At 48.7% G+C, this 16,820-nt stretch overlaps 1 protein-coding gene across 2 annotated transcripts; it reads left to right on the top strand.

Annotated features, from left to right (window-relative positions):
* LOC142921707 (protein LSM14 homolog B-like) lies at positions 1 to 16,490 on the top strand. Of its 2 annotated transcripts, none has more exons than XM_076063015.1 (8): positions 1 to 728; positions 3,925 to 4,082; positions 5,636 to 5,843; positions 8,712 to 8,864; positions 9,582 to 9,728; positions 11,183 to 11,288; positions 12,493 to 12,742; positions 15,834 to 16,490. In XM_076063015.1, the coding sequence occupies exons 1-7, from the start codon at positions 593 to 595 to the stop codon at positions 12,698 to 12,700; spliced, it is 1,116 nt and encodes a 371-aa protein (XP_075919130.1). In that variant the 5' UTR covers positions 1 to 592; the 3' UTR covers positions 12,701 to 12,742; positions 15,834 to 16,490. The 2 variants fall into 2 exon arrangements, with proteins under 2 accessions (XP_075919130.1, XP_075919131.1); XM_076063016.1 differs by having other exon boundaries at positions 1 to 713.
* The last annotated feature ends 330 nt before the right edge of the window (positions 16,491 to 16,820 follow it).

Here is a 16,820-nt window from a genome sequence, read left to right on the forward strand (position 1 = left end):
CCCAGAGTGCATTGCAGTGCCAGTGGCGTGTCCGTGAACACGTGGGGGCCACGCGGTGGGTTGTTGCCATCATCATCATCACCACCATCATCATCAACACCATCATCATCAACACCATCATCATCAACACCATCATCATCATCAACACCACCATCATCATCAACACCATCATCATCATAAACACCACCATCATTAACACCATCAACAACACCACCATCATCATCAACACCATCAAAATCACCATCAACAACACCATCATCATCATAAACACCACCATCATCAACACCACCATCATCATCACCATCATCATCAACACCACCACCATCATCAACATCACCATCATCACCATCATCAACACCACCATCATCATCATCATCAACACCACCATCATCAACACCATCATCAACAACACCACCAACACCACCACCATCATCAACACCACCACCATCAACACCACCAACACCACCACCATCATCATCGTCGTCGTCTCACGATCCGGGCCAAGTTCCCCCCTCCCCCCCCTCCTCCTGCCCGGCCCCACCAAGGCGGCCCCACCAGCCCCTCTCGTCGCCCGTAGCCAGAGCCGGCGACCATGGCCACTTGGGCGGCCTGCATGGGCGTCAGGATGAGCTTGCTCTCCATGGCGGGCATCCGCTACGAGGGCATCCTCTGTGACATCAACACGGACGACTCCACCGTCGTCTTGGCGAAAGGTTACGCACTGGGGGGTGGGTGGTTCACGGGATGACTGTGGACACCCCGAAGCTGCGGGTTAAGGGTTTAATGAAGCCGCTTGAGTCGTCCTAACAGGCGACTCGCTCGGGCAGCAGCAGCAGCAGGAGGAGGCCTTGGGGCTGGGGAAAGTTTGCCAGGAGGAGGTGAACGTGTCGGCGACGTTGTCGCCTTCTGGACAGATTGGTGTGGGTGTCGTGGGGTCAATGTGTGGGGGGGTATTAAGGAGGGGTTTGACCCTTTTCAGGGCAATCAAACAGGAGGTGTTAAGATGCTCAAACGACAAGATAGTCTTTGGTTTTTTTCGGTAACGTCACGTAGGTTAAAAAAAAGGAAAACAACTAAATTAAATCATGATTGTATTGGATTGCTGTATGTACTTTTGTGTTTTCAATTAACCTGGATTTGTAAGAGAGTCCTTAATCTCAGTGGGAATTGCCCAGAAATGTTTAAAATGACAGCCATTGATGCGTCACGTGGGGGTCAGACATTTGTGACGATGTGTGACGAGGGGCGGTGGGGAGTTGAGAAATGTGACGTCACATGAAAATTCGCAACTTTAAATATAGAGAACACGTTCTACTTATCTTCTTGGTTCTTTCGGTAAAGTCACATAGAATGGAAATAAAATAATAAAAATAAAGCAATAACATTTTATTGTTAAGAAAATTGTATAATGTTTTATTATTTTTTTTTTATAAAATAAAATGTTATTTTATTATGTTTTATTTTTATTATTTTATTTCCATTCTACGTGACTTTACCGAAAGAGCCAATAAGATGAATCCCTGCAGTCACGAAAGCTTTAAATCGAAACGTTCTACTTAATCAAATAGACTTGTTAATAAATGTTTTCACCTTCAACATCGGAGTGCAGCGCCACATTAAATACGCACTACAATGATAATAGTTTAAAGAGATTTGAAGCGTGTTTTATATATATTTTTTTTTGGGGGGGGGGGGGTGGCAAAAATCGTCCAAAATCGCGCGACGTCATTTATGGCCGGCGCCTCTAGCTGTGCTGGGGCAAAGTTCTTCAACTCGTCACCCGCTTAATCACGAATGTTCTGAGGTTGTTCTTGCTGATTCTGGGTCGCAGTGGTTTCAAGTATTTTTCAACGAAGGTTATTGGGTGCACAGCCGTTTCAATACGGGCACACATTGTTTCGTCCGTCTGTTTGCGTTTCTCCCTTGCGACGGGACCTCGTTGTCTAAACGTTGATATTTATAAGGGCAGGGGGTGACCAATAAGGGTTTGAATCGATCTGTAACAATCTAGGGGCACTGATAAGGGGTTGACAGCTATGCCAACACGAACGCGCGATTAACCCCGTTGACCTGAACAAGTTCGTGGTTTCGGTGCGTGCGCGTGTTCAAGTTTCATTTATTAGGTATAGTCCTGTGAGCCATGCGAGCATCTTAAGTCGGGGTGCAACCGCAACAAACAAAATTTGAACACAGAACATCTTAAAGCGACGACGCGTAACAGAAACATTCTGGAATAAACCAGCAAATAATTCCACACAAAAACAACGTATTAAAACGCTGCGCGCAAAAATCAAGTGTTGAAGCCGGGTCGGTAGTCACAGGGCAATGAGATGCGGCTGGTCATAGACGGCGCGTGACCCCGGCCAAAAAGCCCGGCAGGGTGCCGCTTAAGGGGCCGTCCATAAATGACGTCACGCGATTCTGAACGATTTTTTTGACCCCCCCCCCGCCCTCAAATATGACGTCACAAAGCTCTGCCCCCTCCCCCCCGCCAAAATAAAACACACTTCAAATCGCTTTAAACTATTGTTGTCATTGTAGTGCGTATTTAATGTGCCGCTGCACTCTGATCTTGTAGGAGAAAACATTAAAAAGTCTAATTAAGTGGAACGTGTTGTCTATATTTAAAGTTGCGCATTTTGATGTGACGTCACATTTATCAAACTCCCCCCCCCCCCCAGTCGTCACACGTCGTCACAAATGTCTGACCCCCCCCCCCCAGGTGCGTGACGTCATTTCTGGACGGCCCCAAAACACTCCAGCGCTGTCCTACCAGACAGTCTCGACCCCTTCACCTGATGAAGGCCACTTGTGTTGTGGCCGAAACGTCGTGAGAATATTATTGTGTTATTTTATTTTATCAATTTATTATTTTATTCTCATTCTACGTGGTGACTTTACCGAAAGAACCAAAGAAGAGGCCCCAAAACAGTTAATTTGGAAATGTTCCAGATTCATTTTTGCCTTCGTTCACAGATCTGGGCCAACGGCACCTGTCTGGATTAAATTGGCACAATGGAGAACTTCTTTGCGACGGTGATGATAGGGATTTGTGATGTTGATACCCATAAACATTCAATACCTGCAGGCATATGGCTTATGGATGACAGGCTATTGGTTGGTTTTAATACAGCTAAGACATAATAAAATAAAATACATATAAAATAAATTTCATTTATATTTTATTTAAATAAAAATAAAATAAATTTCATTTTTATTTTATGTTTTATTTTTATTATTTCCGTTCTACGTGACTTTACCGAAAGAAACAAGAATATTTAATACAGCTTCTGGCAGGAAATAAATGAATCTCAATTTTTGGCTTGCAGAGTTGAGAAATGTGTGCAGCTCGGAACCCCGCGAGCTAGATTTGATTCCTGGCTACAGACAACGTCGTCGGTGGTGGCCTTGTATCCCAACTCATTCTGGTTTTCGTGTAGGTAGACTGCCTTCAAGTGAAGTTACCTGGTGCGGTGTGTTAGTAAAAAAGATGATTAAATCAGCACTGGGGAGGATGAAGGTAGCTGAACCAGCTAGAAACTATTTTAAACAATTGTTTAGGTTGCGGGTAAGGCCCACTTACTATACTGCTCTTTCAGAAGCGACCTCCCCACAAATGGTAGGTAACGCAACGAAGTGGCTTATCGAAGGACCTGGAGGGGGGGGGGGGAAATCCACTCGACCCATGGGAAGAGAAAACCTCGCTGACTCCAAATATACAGCAGGTGTTGTCAGGGTTGGGATGAAACGCATGACCTTCGATATATACCAGGCGAGGTAGTTAACTTCTCACCACAGTGGCGCCCAAAACCCACAACCACGCACCTGCTCCGACCTGCATAGGTGCTCTCGACCGTAACAACGCTTGACCAAACGGGTACGTGGAGGTCTGTACCAGCGGCGGGCGTCTTTGTGTGCGCGCAGTGCGCTTGCGCGGGACGGAGGGGCGCCCCGCCGACCGTCCCATCGCCCCTCGTGAGGAGGTCTTCGAATACATCGTCTTTCGCGTCAGCGAGATCAAGGACTTGACCCCGTGCGAGTACATGCTGTCCGCTCTGCACCACGACGTGGCCATGGTGCAGGTGAGAGGTGCAGCCGCTCTTTACCATTAAACTATTTATTGTACCATGTGAGGCCCACCGAGCTACTTGACTCTCTTTTCAGAAGCGACCTGGCCACAAATGATTTGCTCAACGAAGCGGCTTATCGCGTGGACATTTCCAGCAGCCAAATACTCCAAATGCACGTCGGTTCTAAAACGTGGAGGTAGAAACTGGATGACCCAGAGAAATCCACGTGACCACGGGGGAGGACGTTGAAAACTCCAAAAATATGCAGGCGTCGGGGGTCTGGATCAAACCCCACGACCTATTGTACTCCAGGCGAGGTAGTTAACATCTTGCCACTGCAGCAGTGCCATGGTTTAGGGGAGCGGTGGCACAGTGGTTGATGCGCTGCACCACAAACCCGCCTACGACCCACCGGGGTTTGATTCCCACTTACGGCCAACGCCAGGTGACGATTATCTGAAACGGTCCCGGGCTTTTCCTGAGGTCTATCCAATGAGCACCTGGTGCGATGTATAAACATCGCCACTGGGGAGAAGGCGGTCGGGCGTGGGTCTGGCTTCCCCACCTCCTCCGTGTGCTTTGCCGGCCTCGTAGTTGCTCGCACTGCACTTGCCCCGAACGTCCGTTAAGCCTTTAAGGGACATCTTTGGCAACATGTTGACAAAATGTGGAAAAAAAAGTCAACGCTGATCGGCCGCATTTCGGGCAAATTTTCCCTTCACGGCACTGGAATCGAGGAAGCCAGAGATGGTGGAGAATACGAGGTTGGAGACTGCACTTCACACTTGGGGGGCTTGATGAAAGTTGCATTTGAGAGTTACAATAGTTAGCTAACAGTGGTAGCTGTGGAGGGTTTTTACAGGTTGAGGAGGAGGAGATGGAAGAGGCTACCAAGATCCGAGCCCGGGTGCCAGCGTGCCAGTGGCTGAATTGCGCAACCCTTGGCACCTGATTGGCTCTCGGGTGATGACATCGCAATTATCCCTCCTCCTAAGACCGAAACGGGAGAATCTCTCATGGTAGCCTGATGGCTTGCAGAGGTTCTCTGTAAGCCATCTGGCTACCATGAGAGATTCGTTTATGAGGCTATCCACATATACAAACACAGAGACAATTTCAACCGAGAGGAAGGAATTCTGGCTTAGCAATCATTGGAAGGATTTGATAAACCATTCCGGGTCTTAATTGATTGTTCACGCTTACGGTGGCTTTCAGACCGCATCCATCATTTTCGTCTCCCCCCTCTTTTCCGAACATAGATGGACTTGTCCATCTGAATAACTGCCAAATCGCTCTCCGTGGTGCTAACGTTAAAAAAAACCCGCCACTTTTTAAAAAAAAATGTCTTGCTGTGGTTTTTACACCTGATGATGATTGCTTGTCTTGCAGTCGAAACGTCGTGAGAATTTTAAAGTTTTATATTTTTATTATTTTATTGTTTCCCTTCTACGTGGTGGTGACTTTACCGAAAGAACCAAGAAGGTGCATAAGAAGTTTGACATGCGTACGTCGTCCGTCGTGATTTGTTCTAATCGCTGCCTAACCCACCCTCACCCCCCGTCCAGTCCTCGCCGGGCACCCCGGGGGGGGCCGCCGCTCGCTGCCACACGTGCGGTATCGGAGCGGCGGCGAGCTGCCACTCCGCGCCGGGCACGCCGACCGGACCCCCCCGCGGTGCCACGGGCGGCCACCCGGGCCACGCGCGGCACGACGCCTGGGCCACAGCGGTCGGGCACCGTCCCTTCGTGCAGCCTGCGTACGGAGGAGCTGCGGGTACGGGAGGGGGGGGGTGCGGTGTGCGGTAAACATCGGCACTGCAGGGCTGCACCTTTGCCCTCTTAATGCCACGTGGTTTCCGTTGCCCAGTGGCCTTGCCTCGGGTCGTTTTCGCCTTTTGCTCGTTTAGAGGCAACTGCGTGATTTCAATGCGATCTTAATTGAACGCAGTTGAGTTACAGCTATCTTCATGGAATTATTTCCGTAAGCGCATGCAGGAAAATAAAAGGCTCTGTGTATGACAGCTCGATGATGATGATAATGTGTAGTGCATGCGGACGAGCATTTTTGTTTTTACTTTGCGCTTGATGGTGATACCCAGTGATTGTATTTTAAATTGTCGCCTTTTCAAAATAACCCGTCATTTAAAGCGTTATTATTTGGTGCCCTGTCAATGAACTGCTCGGCGAAGGCCGCGCTGTCTTGTCATGCGGGGTGGGGTGGTTATTTCACCTGCCACGCTTCACTTGTGCGGTTGTGGTGAATGGGAAGGTGGGGAGCCAGCCACCGATTTGGATATAATTCGCTCGTGATATGGCTGAGAATCGAGTTATTTTTTGCGTCGTTGGGTTCGTAGTTGTGCGAGAGCCACTCTTCTACCACGAGATAATACAAATGTGGTGCTAAATGGGTTTTGTTGTTTGCAATAACGGCGTTTATCAAGAAAGCCGCTTTATTCAACGATCATTTGTGGTAAAGTGGCTTCTGAAAAAGTGCAAATATAGCTCGGTGTCTTGCCTGATAAAAAATAAAAACGTTTTAAAATTACCCCTCTTCCACAACTTAACCCAATTAAGATTTGCACCAACAAAATTTAATTGCGGCTTCAAGGTCCTGCACGATGCATTTCTCCATGGCGATGATGAACGAAGACTTTCTTTTTTAAAATCTGTGGTTTTGTGAGAAACGAGGTTGCCAGAGGCAACTTGCTATATTGATCTCAACGAGGTGCTATCGTGGTGCTGAGGTTGTGGCCACCCTGTTCACTGGCTGGGTATTGAGAGAAGAGAGGATTTCTGATCGGATCTCCACCTGCATCTTTTACCAAACACCTGATGCCCGATTTTGTAATGTCCAATGAGACGTCGTACGGAAATATGATTGTTTTTTTGGGTTTTTTTCAACATTCTGGTTTGCCGAAACCACATAAATTGGTGTGGTGCTCCAGGTGACAAATTTAATTTGTTGGGTGGCAGATGGTGTAGCAGAACATTGGGCATTGTAGAGCAGTACCCCAATTTACATTGGTGATGCGTTCCTGAAATGTGCGACGTAAATTTAAGCAATTTTTTCCCAAAATACCGTACATCAATAATGTATTTTGTTATCGAAAGCACAGTACATGTCGTCATGCGCGCAACACCACAGGGTAGTTTACAGGGTAGGTGAAGCAAGAGGCGATGGGGATACGAGAAAGGATCGATGCTGTCACCGACGTAAATTGTGTTAGCGGTGTTCATAATAAAGCAACGACGTGAAAGGGGTGTGAGTTGTAAATTGATATTACTGTGTTACCCCACGATCGTCTCGCCCAGTGGTTCTTAACCCAGGGGTGCACGCACCCCTTGGGGGTTGCAAGATCCCCTTTCTGGGGATTTCTTTCGAAGGTATATCATCGAAATACAGATTGGGTGCGGGCGCGCGGGCCGAGTGCAACCGCTTTGTTTCATCAAACCCCTTACGTCTGTTGACGTTGCACGTTGTTTGTGAACGATTGGGAACGAAAGGGGTTGCAAGGCTGCGGCAAAGGTTACAACAGCCACCGACTTTAACGGAAGCGTCGTGAATCCTCGTGCCGTCCGTGTTGGTGCAGCCGAGGCCTCCCTCTGCAGGCGGGAGGACGAGTCGTGAAGTATGCCGTGGCTTGTGGACAAGAGCCCCGGTGACCCTCGTTCCACCGTCTCGTTTATTAATGTTAACACCCCCCCAATGTAATGCTGCCCGACCCATAAAAGTTGCGCGCAAACGCCCCTAACGACAAACGTGTGCTAATATTTTTATATTTTAAACCCGTGCAAAATAATCATTTTTGACAAAATATATGAATGGTGGTGCTATGGCAATTCTAGATTTAAAGCGTTCGTGACTGCTAGGATCCATACTCTTTGGTTCTATTGGGTGAAGTCACGTAGGTAAAAAATAAAATAACAAAAATCACGACGTTTCGGCCACAACACAAGCGGCCTTCCTCAGGTGAAGGGACGAGACTGTCTGGAGGACAGCGCTGTCTTCCAGACAGTCTCGTCCCTTCACCTGAGGAAGGCCGCTTGTGTTGTGGCCGAAACGTGATTTTTGTTATTTTATTTTTTACCTACGTGGCTATGGCAATTGGTTGCATCAAGAGCAAATGAAAGCGGAGTTTCCTTTTAGAAAATGTTGGAGACGCAAACGGGGTGGTCGGCAAACGCTGCGCTTGGCCGCTGAGTGATCTGTGCGGTTTTGACGGCCTCGCTCGAAGCGACGTAAAAATGGCACGCTCGGATACGCTGGGATTTGTGTGCGGTGAGCCCCTCTGCCTGGTGACAACACAAACGTGTGACCTGCAGTCGTGAGGAACGATAGGGGGGGAGGGGTGGTGGTGGTAATGATGATGATGATGACACTGACACCACGATGGGTGATGGAGGGCTATGGCACTTGTGTCTTGCCCACACAGCTGTTGTAGAACGCCCCCCCCCGCCCCATAATACCAACAGCCGCCTTTCGCCACTAAGTGACGGTGACGTCACCACGGCGCCCGTGCCAGATGAAGTGTCGCCGGTCGTTGCCGGGACGCACCGGGAGGGTCCCACGTGGCCCCCCCCCGACGGGCTGACGAACCGAGACGACCGGTGGGTGCGCGCCGGCTGTGCCCATCGCCCACAGGTGCGGCAGCGCCCACGGCCGGCGCGCCCGCTGCGCGCGTCAACGCCACGCCGCAGCAGCCGGCGAGGAAGAGCGGCACGGTGGAGCGGGGGGTGCAGACGGCGCCCCGGCGGCGGCGGCGGTGGCGGAGGGCCCCCGTGAAGCAGATTGCAGGTACGGCTACGGGTGGTGTGGGTGGTGTTCGCCCTCCCCACCCGCCACCCCCCCATGCCGTCATTCATCTTTTCATCAAATTTGTAAGTTCGTTTTGAAGCAACGTGTCCCAATTTACAGTCGGCGTCTCGTACCGACGGAGACTAATTAATGCGTTTGCGTATTGAAGGCTCACCGTGCACAACTTCTGTGGACGCATTCGTCGTGGGGCTTTGTAAATCGCGGTGGGAAGGCAAAAACCCCTTGCCGCTTTTATCACTGACGTTGCCTCAAAGGCGACGCGGTGCATTAGCCTGGACTTTGGCAATGGCCTTTTGAACATGTGCAGAGGGCGGAGAGAATAACAGATTCTTGGCCGCTGGTGCCGACCTGAATACCGGGCAGCCGGTGCGCTATTTTTTTATGGTCGTGAATATTTACCCAGGAAACCTGGGTCGAAAGTAAGAGACTCACATTTGTCCATGAGGGTCCAGCAAAGGTTTTTTTTTTCTTTGCAGCAGGGTGTACTCATTGATGCATTATTCCAATGGAGAAAGTTTGCAGGAAATGTTTCACATTTGGGGAGAACATGCAAACTTCCAAGTATACAGCAGGGGGTCGGGATAGAACCCACGAGCTCTTGCGTACCAGGCTAGGTAGTTAACATCTCACCACCGCCACCACCACGGCGTTGGTGGATCACAAACCGAGCTGCCGTTTATTTTTCTCTCCCCGCAGGCTCGAGCCGCCATGGGCGCCCCCAGAAGGCACAGGCCCTGAACCTGGGCGATGAGTTTCAGGCGGAGTTTGACTTTGAGAGCAGCAACGCGCAGCTGGACCGCGAGGAGCTGGACAAGGAGTTCCAGGACAACAAGGCCAAGCAAGGTGAAGGTGGTGGACCTTTTTTTTTAAAGGAGCACTTTGAGGGACCCGGTTTCACACCACCACCACCACTCCTGTGGGATATCTCCTTTTAGAATCAGAATATTTATTTGTCCACTGGGGGATTTCGATGCGCTACAAAGGTTTTTTTGTCCACAGATGTTCAGTAGGGGCGGGTCAGAATGTAACAACATACAATACAAAAACACGATGGGAGTGCACAGTCTATAGGTCAAGTGAACATATCGCTTGAAAAAATAAAAATCAACTAATCTTGTCTTACCAGGTAACGATCACTGAGCTAATCGCTTTTTCAGAAGCGACCAGGTCACAAATGATAGCTCAACGAAGTAGCTTATGTGGACATTTATATTAGGCCCTTTTTTTCATACGAGTTAGAGTAATCATGAGGAATGATAACTTGAGAAACTCTCTGCATTTGACAGCCTTTAGTAAGCTTGGCTGTCACTGCACTTGTGGGTGAGGGCCTCGCATCACTCTGGTCAGGTGTGGGTTGCAGAAAGAGTGGAGCTTGGACAATGTACAGCATGGATGTGCAGTGCAACAGTGGATTTGTCTTACACCACCTCTCTTGTCCCAACAAATTTTTAGGCGGCTGTGGGGGGGGGGCTCCCTTGCCTCATGGGATTGACCCAAATCCTGACCATTGTATATTTGGAGTTTGCAAGCGTCTCTCTCCCCGTGGTAGTGTGGATTTTTCTCTGGGTCGGTTTAACATGTAGGCTTTTGCGACCAATATCCATGATAGATTTTTTTTTGGGTTGGATCACGATCTAACCCAAAAAAACCTGTTTTCTCTGAGTCATCCGGTTTTTCCCTCCACATTTTAGAATCAACGTGCGCTTGTTGGAGTTTACCTGCTATAAATTTTCATGTAATAAGCCACTTCGTTGAGCTATCATTTGTGGCCAGGTCTCTTCTGAAAAAAGAGCCATATAGCTTGATGGGCCTGAAATATAATGCAAAGTTTATGGTCGTATTGTTTTAGCCCTGACTCGCATTGGTGAATGGTTGTATTTTAACAAATGGTAAAAAAATTTGGAGACTCCCCTGTACTTAATGTTGTTCCCTTTAGGACCATGATGCACTTTTGACAATTTTTGTTCACGAGGAGCAATCTCCACGAGCGTCCATCACGGTGGCCTGTTGCCACTGCTGCCACTGCGTCTTCTGTTGAAAAGTTTGGTTCAACAAATCTGTACCGTCGCCCCCCTCTAGTGGCTCACCTCAGCCATCGCCATGAGGGAGACAAAGGTGGCCGGGCATGGTGCTAGGCCCACCCATGCCTTCGTGTGCCGTGCCGGCCTCGGGGTGCCACTCACTAAGAGCACTTGCCCTGATAGTCTGAAGCGAAACGGGGTTGGGATCTTTGTCTTTAATTGTCCAGGCCATCCCTTAATTAGTTTCTGACATTGACGTCTCCCTTTGTGCTGCAGACAAGCAGAGGGGTCCCAGCAGCAGGAGCTCTGCCGTGTTTCCTGACAAATGCTTCTACGACAAAACAAGATGCTTCTTTGACAACATTTCCATAGATGGCGCAAGGTAATGGCGTTTCTGCCATCTGTGATTTTTAATTGGGTCTCCTTGCTCATCGCGGGGTTGATGGTCTCGGACGGGCAGTGGTGGCGGCACACCTTTTTTATATACAGCGCCTGGAGGAGGCAACGGGTTGGTGGTTCACAATCTTCTGCCATGTGCACTGACTTGCCAGGAGGTAGCAGTACAGCAAGTTGATTCATCTCCATCTGTACGGAGATGGGGTTGCTGTTCCCCCCCCCCTTCACTCTCCCACCTTTGCACGTGTGGGTTTTCTTTGGTTTCGTCCCTCGTGTAATAAAAACTCACAAATGGAGTTGGCCTAACCATCCCAATATAGGATGACAGATCTCGGGCAATTGTTGGTGCCGTTGCTGGCTGCCTTCTCACTTGTATGCGGTTGACTACGCCTCCTGAATATCTGGAAACTTTGGGGCGTTGCAAATGTGTGACGTTAACTTTAATTACTCTGCGCAGAAAATGCACGCCACGTGAATTGCGGTGTTGCGCTTGATTCGGGAAAAAATCCTAGCTCGAAAGTAAGAGGAAGAACCGTGTAATTATTTGACTGGGCATGAGGCGAACATTTCTCTAAAACGCAGGATGGTGTGGAACCGTGCAGGGAACCTCTAATGTAGGGTTTAACGTTCACTCGAGCAATTCTGTAGTACCGTGATCTGTCGTCATCCACAGGCCACTCTTCAACATGCTGTGGGGTGAGCCACTGCTCGGAGCGTCAGACAAAGTCGTTGTCGCATAACAACAAAACTATTCGCGGTGCAAATCTAGTGGCTGCTCTGATTTATAATACTGCGGGCGCATTAACCGTAGGGATGTACGCCTGCTGCTTGGCAGGGAACGTTCAAAGAATCCCGTGACATGTTTTACAAGTGGCAGGCATTTTTCGTGTGCCGGCGTAAAAACTGCGATATTTGCCAAAATGAAAATGAGTGACTTACTGTCGCCCTTCTGCCAGTAGTAGTGGCACGAGCAAGAAGTTGTAGCGCTGCGTCTTTATCTCCTCCCTCCCCTCCACCTCCAATACCAACACGCGCCATTCACTACTCGGTGAAGGTACACGTGGAATCTCGAAGGCTCGCTGACAGGAGGTCATGGGACAGACCTCAAGTGGCCATGGATAGACTGAGATGACTGGCAAGATGCACCAGCTGTGCTCACAACCCCAGCCCCCCCCCTTCCATCTTGTAAGGAACTGCCGCATGACGTTGGCGGAGGAGCAGCGCTTGAACATGCAGACGTTCGGGGTGAACCTCCCGGCCGCGCGTGCTCGCCGCTTCTGGCACAGCTGGGGCCACGCGTCCTGGCTCAACCGCCGGACCCTGTGGGGTGGGGACGGGCGGCCGGGCATGCCCAAAGCAGGGCTGCGGTCTCCTCTGCCGGCCAAGGTGCAGGCCTAGACAGATGATGATGATGAGGATGAGGAGGAGGAGCACGTGCAGGTAAGGGCAGCTCCCGCTCCTGCACTCCCGTTAAGCTGCAAAACAATATCGAGAATCTGCTCGTGCCTCCCTGAGGAAGTCACGTGACTTGTGTGGCCATCCCTGCTGAATCCCTTACCCTCTGCCCCCAAAATCCCCCCCCCCCTGTGAAAATACCCTGCTCCGTGGAGGATGATAAAGAGACCCTTTTAAGGTATTGTCTCTGATCCCATTTTTCCATTTGTCTCCTCTACCCCTTTCTATTCCTCTTCCCATTCATTACGTCCTTGACTCTACTCGCCTTCTCGTGGTTGTAGCCATGGGTACACTTCTAGATTTAAAGCTTTCGTGACTGCAAGGATCCATACTCTTTGGTTCTATTCAGTAAAGTCACGTAGGTAAAAAATAAAACAACAAAAATCACGACGTTTTGGCCACAACACAAGCGGCCTTCATTGGGTGAAGGGATCAGGCTGTCTCGAGGACAGCGCTGGAGTGACTTTACCGAATAGAACCAAAGAGTATGGGTACACTACCGCATTTGCTCACGTAATATAATTTGCGTATTATATCGTGAACAACTTCTCAATCATCATTTATATAAAATCTTAAACATGACTAGATCTGACCTGCTGGAGGGCTACATGTGTAGTGGCCTTATTGACGTCGGAGACTGTTTACTTGAGGCAACACGTATTTATTACAGATACTTCTGTTACAGTTGCGAGTCTTATACTTGAAGAGGTAACGGCCTCTTCACCCGTACTTTATAGAGGGAAACGTTCCCCGAGCTTTAGCCCACGCTAGCTCCCTGGTTCCCTCTATCCTGTTCCTCTCCCGGGAGGCTATCTGACCTGGCCCAGCTTCGGCGCAGGTCCCGATCACCAGCCACACGAGTTCGGCCCTCAGAGGGACATCGGCCCTCGCGGCTCCGGTGTCGCACCCTGGCTTGCTTTGCCCGGCCCTCAGAAGGTCAGCAAATCAAAGGAGTTCCAGGGTCTGGCTAGTCAATCTTCGTTCTTCACTGGCTCTTCATCTTGCTTGAGTTGAACTGCCTCTCAGCTCCCCGGGTCCCACCTTTTATACTGTCTCTCACTGAGGGGCGGGGCTGGGAGTGATCACAGCATCCCCCACAGCCCCCCAGGGTGGTGACCGTAGCGGACGTGTTTGTGGCCACCGTTATACAACCGCGTGTCACCCTCCCGTAACACCTCTACACATGTTTGGAAGATCAAGAGGTACAAGAATGGTTATGGCCAAGATTGGTACAGGTTTTCTTCAAGTGTCAGAATGTCCTCTTGACGATTCTATTTGGATGCCACGGTGGCTAGGAGATGTTAACTCACTTTGCCTGGTATGCAGCAGGAGGTCTGGGGTTCCATCCCAACCCCGACGCCTGCTGCATATTTGGAGTTTGCAAGTTCTCCCCGTGGTCATGTGGATTTTTCTTCGGGTCCTCTGTTTTTTTTTTCCCTCCCACGTTTTTAAAAGTATGCGTTTTAGAGTATTTTGCTGCTATAAATGTCTACACGATAAGCCACTTCGTTGAGCTATCCATTTGTGGTGGCTGTCTCGGCCTCACTACGCTGCGTTGCATCACTATCCGAGTAGTAAACCTTCAGAGCCAGGGTGACCATCCGACTCCAACGTATTTAACGAATAGAACGACATAAAACTCATGGGAAAACACAGCACAAAATAGAGCATCTGTTAATACTTGCAATATCAATATAATTAATTAACACTGCAGCATCATAACATTGTCTTGGACAACATGAATCTCAATCATAGGTCCTGGATGGACCAGGCACCTACATTAGCACTGAATAGCTCTACAACAAGAGAATAAGCTACTATGTTCAATAAGGTCACTTTGTGTAATCACCATACTGCAGCCCAAATGTACAGCGCTGCTGCACATAACACTGAACTGTAGACGAGATACATCTTCATCCTTGCTCTCAAGAATGCATTAAAGTTACATGGGCACAAGTCTGGCTCGACTTATCTAATTACAAACAACTATCCACAATAATGCAAGTGGCAGGCTTCATTGTTAACCAGGCCTCCATATTTATCGTAACAATTTAACAGCATTATAAAGGCATTTACAGCATTATAACGGCAATCCTAACATAACACGAGTCCCAGTAATTATAAGAACACGAAGGGGTTTGGTGGCCAGCAGCACGCCCTGCCGCCTTTATCTCCCCAGTGACGATGTTGACACCCAAGCAGTTACTCGTTTGGTGGCCGCGAGCGGGAATCGAACTCGGGTCGCCGGGTTCGTAGCGCAGCGTAGCGCTAACCACTACACTGCAATGCGTTACGCTTCCACATGCGAGGGTCACGTGACAGATTTGACGCCACAGCTCACTTGCCGTGCAAAAAAAATATGCATTATTGAGCTCCCTGCCCCCCCCCCCTAAAAAAAAAGTGTATTTTTTATCATTTTTGCGTGGTGTACAGTCTGGTAAGTACCCACATGGCCAATTTCCAGTTGGTTGCAAGTCGGGAAGTACGCTAAACATTTTGAACAGGCACACATTCACAACTTTGCCTTTTATATATATGGAGATAAACGAACTTGCAGACAATGATTCTTAAATTCCCACAATGAGCAGATGCTCCCGTCTTCGCTGAGATGCTAATTGTGCCTCCATTTTGTACTCTTTGTAATGACTGACACCCCTGCCTTGCCTTGTCGCTTCGAGACCCTTAACGCGTCACTTCCAGGTCACGTGACCAAACTCGACACCATCATATCAGGAAGTTCCTGTGTAAACACAGCCCCATATCTGCCGTGGGGCAGAACAGTGGCCATGTCTCTCCGGAAAGAGCGCTGCATAGCTCCGTGGGCCTTACCTGGTAAAATACAAATGTAGAGTAGTTTCTTTCAAATGGAGTTGGTTGGCAACGCTCTCGTGCCCAATTTTAGAGATTGACGAAGGGAATTGGATGGTTTGGAGAGGCACCTTGTCACCAAATCTTGGCCTAAATCGGGACCACGCAAACCAAATTCTCCAAATGAGAATGGAGCCCTTTGTGGGGTCGACGATGATCTGTTGGTTTTGCTTCTTGATGTCGGCAATGCTTGCTTTTGTTGTTGCAGGTTGCAGAGAACTTCCTCCCAGAGTGTACATATATTGGGGGTTTGCTTGATTTAAAAAGTTAAAATTTGTTGGGTCTGAAAAAACGTTACGTAGAGGGGTAGTGCAAGGACTGTATGTTGGTTGTGTTAATTGATATGCGATTCTTTTAATGTCTATGGTGTGTAAATAAGATACACACCTCGTTTAGTTGAACACTTTACACATTTATAATTGTAAGTATAGTTTTAAACTTTAGTCTAATGGGTGTGGTAAAACATTTCTGTAAAGTCGGACTTAACTTTAAAGCTTTAATTGTCTCCTAAAATTGGTTATTTTGTGCGACCGGTCTTAAGCTGTAATGAGCATGGACATGACAATTTAATTGAGTTGTGTTTGTATTTCACAAGGCAGCATTAAATGTTGCGGAATTTATATCGGTGCATTCGCTGTGGTGAAATGGCCGGCAAATAATTAAGTTGGCCAACTGTTAGCTTTACAACATTGCTTCGTTGAATTTTTACTGCATTGCTTTAGATTCCTGTAAACTTTGTCCGTAATGTAGTACAATGCATGGCTTTAACAGGATCGGGGATGGTGGGAGGGGGGGGGGGTTGCTGTATTTGAAAAAAGTAAAGTGCATTTCAATAAATTGAGGCATCTGTTCCAGCTTGAGGGCCGATTTTGAAAATTGAATCTGTGCTTGGTATGTTATGCAGCGTGGTGTGGCAGCCCAGCCACAGCCTGCCAAGGTGCCACCTCGGCCGGCTGGGCAATCTAGGTGAGGCCGGGGGCTCTGCACGAGACTAGGCCTCACCACGGTACTCTGAGTAAGAAGTTAACTGCAATAGAGTCGGTATATACTACTGTTGAGTCGGTAGATACTGCTGCAGAGTAGATGCTACTTTAGAGTAATTAAATACTGTTATAGAGTAAGCAGACACTGCTATAGTCAGCTGATAATACTATTGTCAATAGATATGACTATCGATTCCATAGATACTGTGGTG

Source organism: Petromyzon marinus, unplaced genomic scaffold (genome assembly GCF_048934315.1).
Source record: "Petromyzon marinus isolate PM22_M1 ecotype Great Lakes invasive population unplaced genomic scaffold, UKy_Petmar_22M1.pri1.0 PM_G_Scaffold_86, whole genome shotgun sequence".
NCBI classification, from domain to species: domain Eukaryota; kingdom Metazoa; phylum Chordata; class Hyperoartia; order Petromyzontiformes; family Petromyzontidae; genus Petromyzon; species Petromyzon marinus.

Coding starts and splice junctions, on each gene's coding strand:
- LOC142921707 (XM_076063015.1), top strand. CDS start 593: ATGGCCACTTGGGCGGCCTGCATGGGCGTCAGGATGAGCTTGCTCTCC. Junction 4,083..5,635: donor ACGACGTGGCCATGGTGCAG/GTGAGAGGTGCA, acceptor CCCCCCGTCCAG/TCCTCGCCGGGCACCCCGGG. Junction 8,865..9,581: donor CCCCGTGAAGCAGATTGCAG/GTACGGCTACGG, acceptor CTCTCCCCGCAG/GCTCGAGCCGCCATGGGCGC.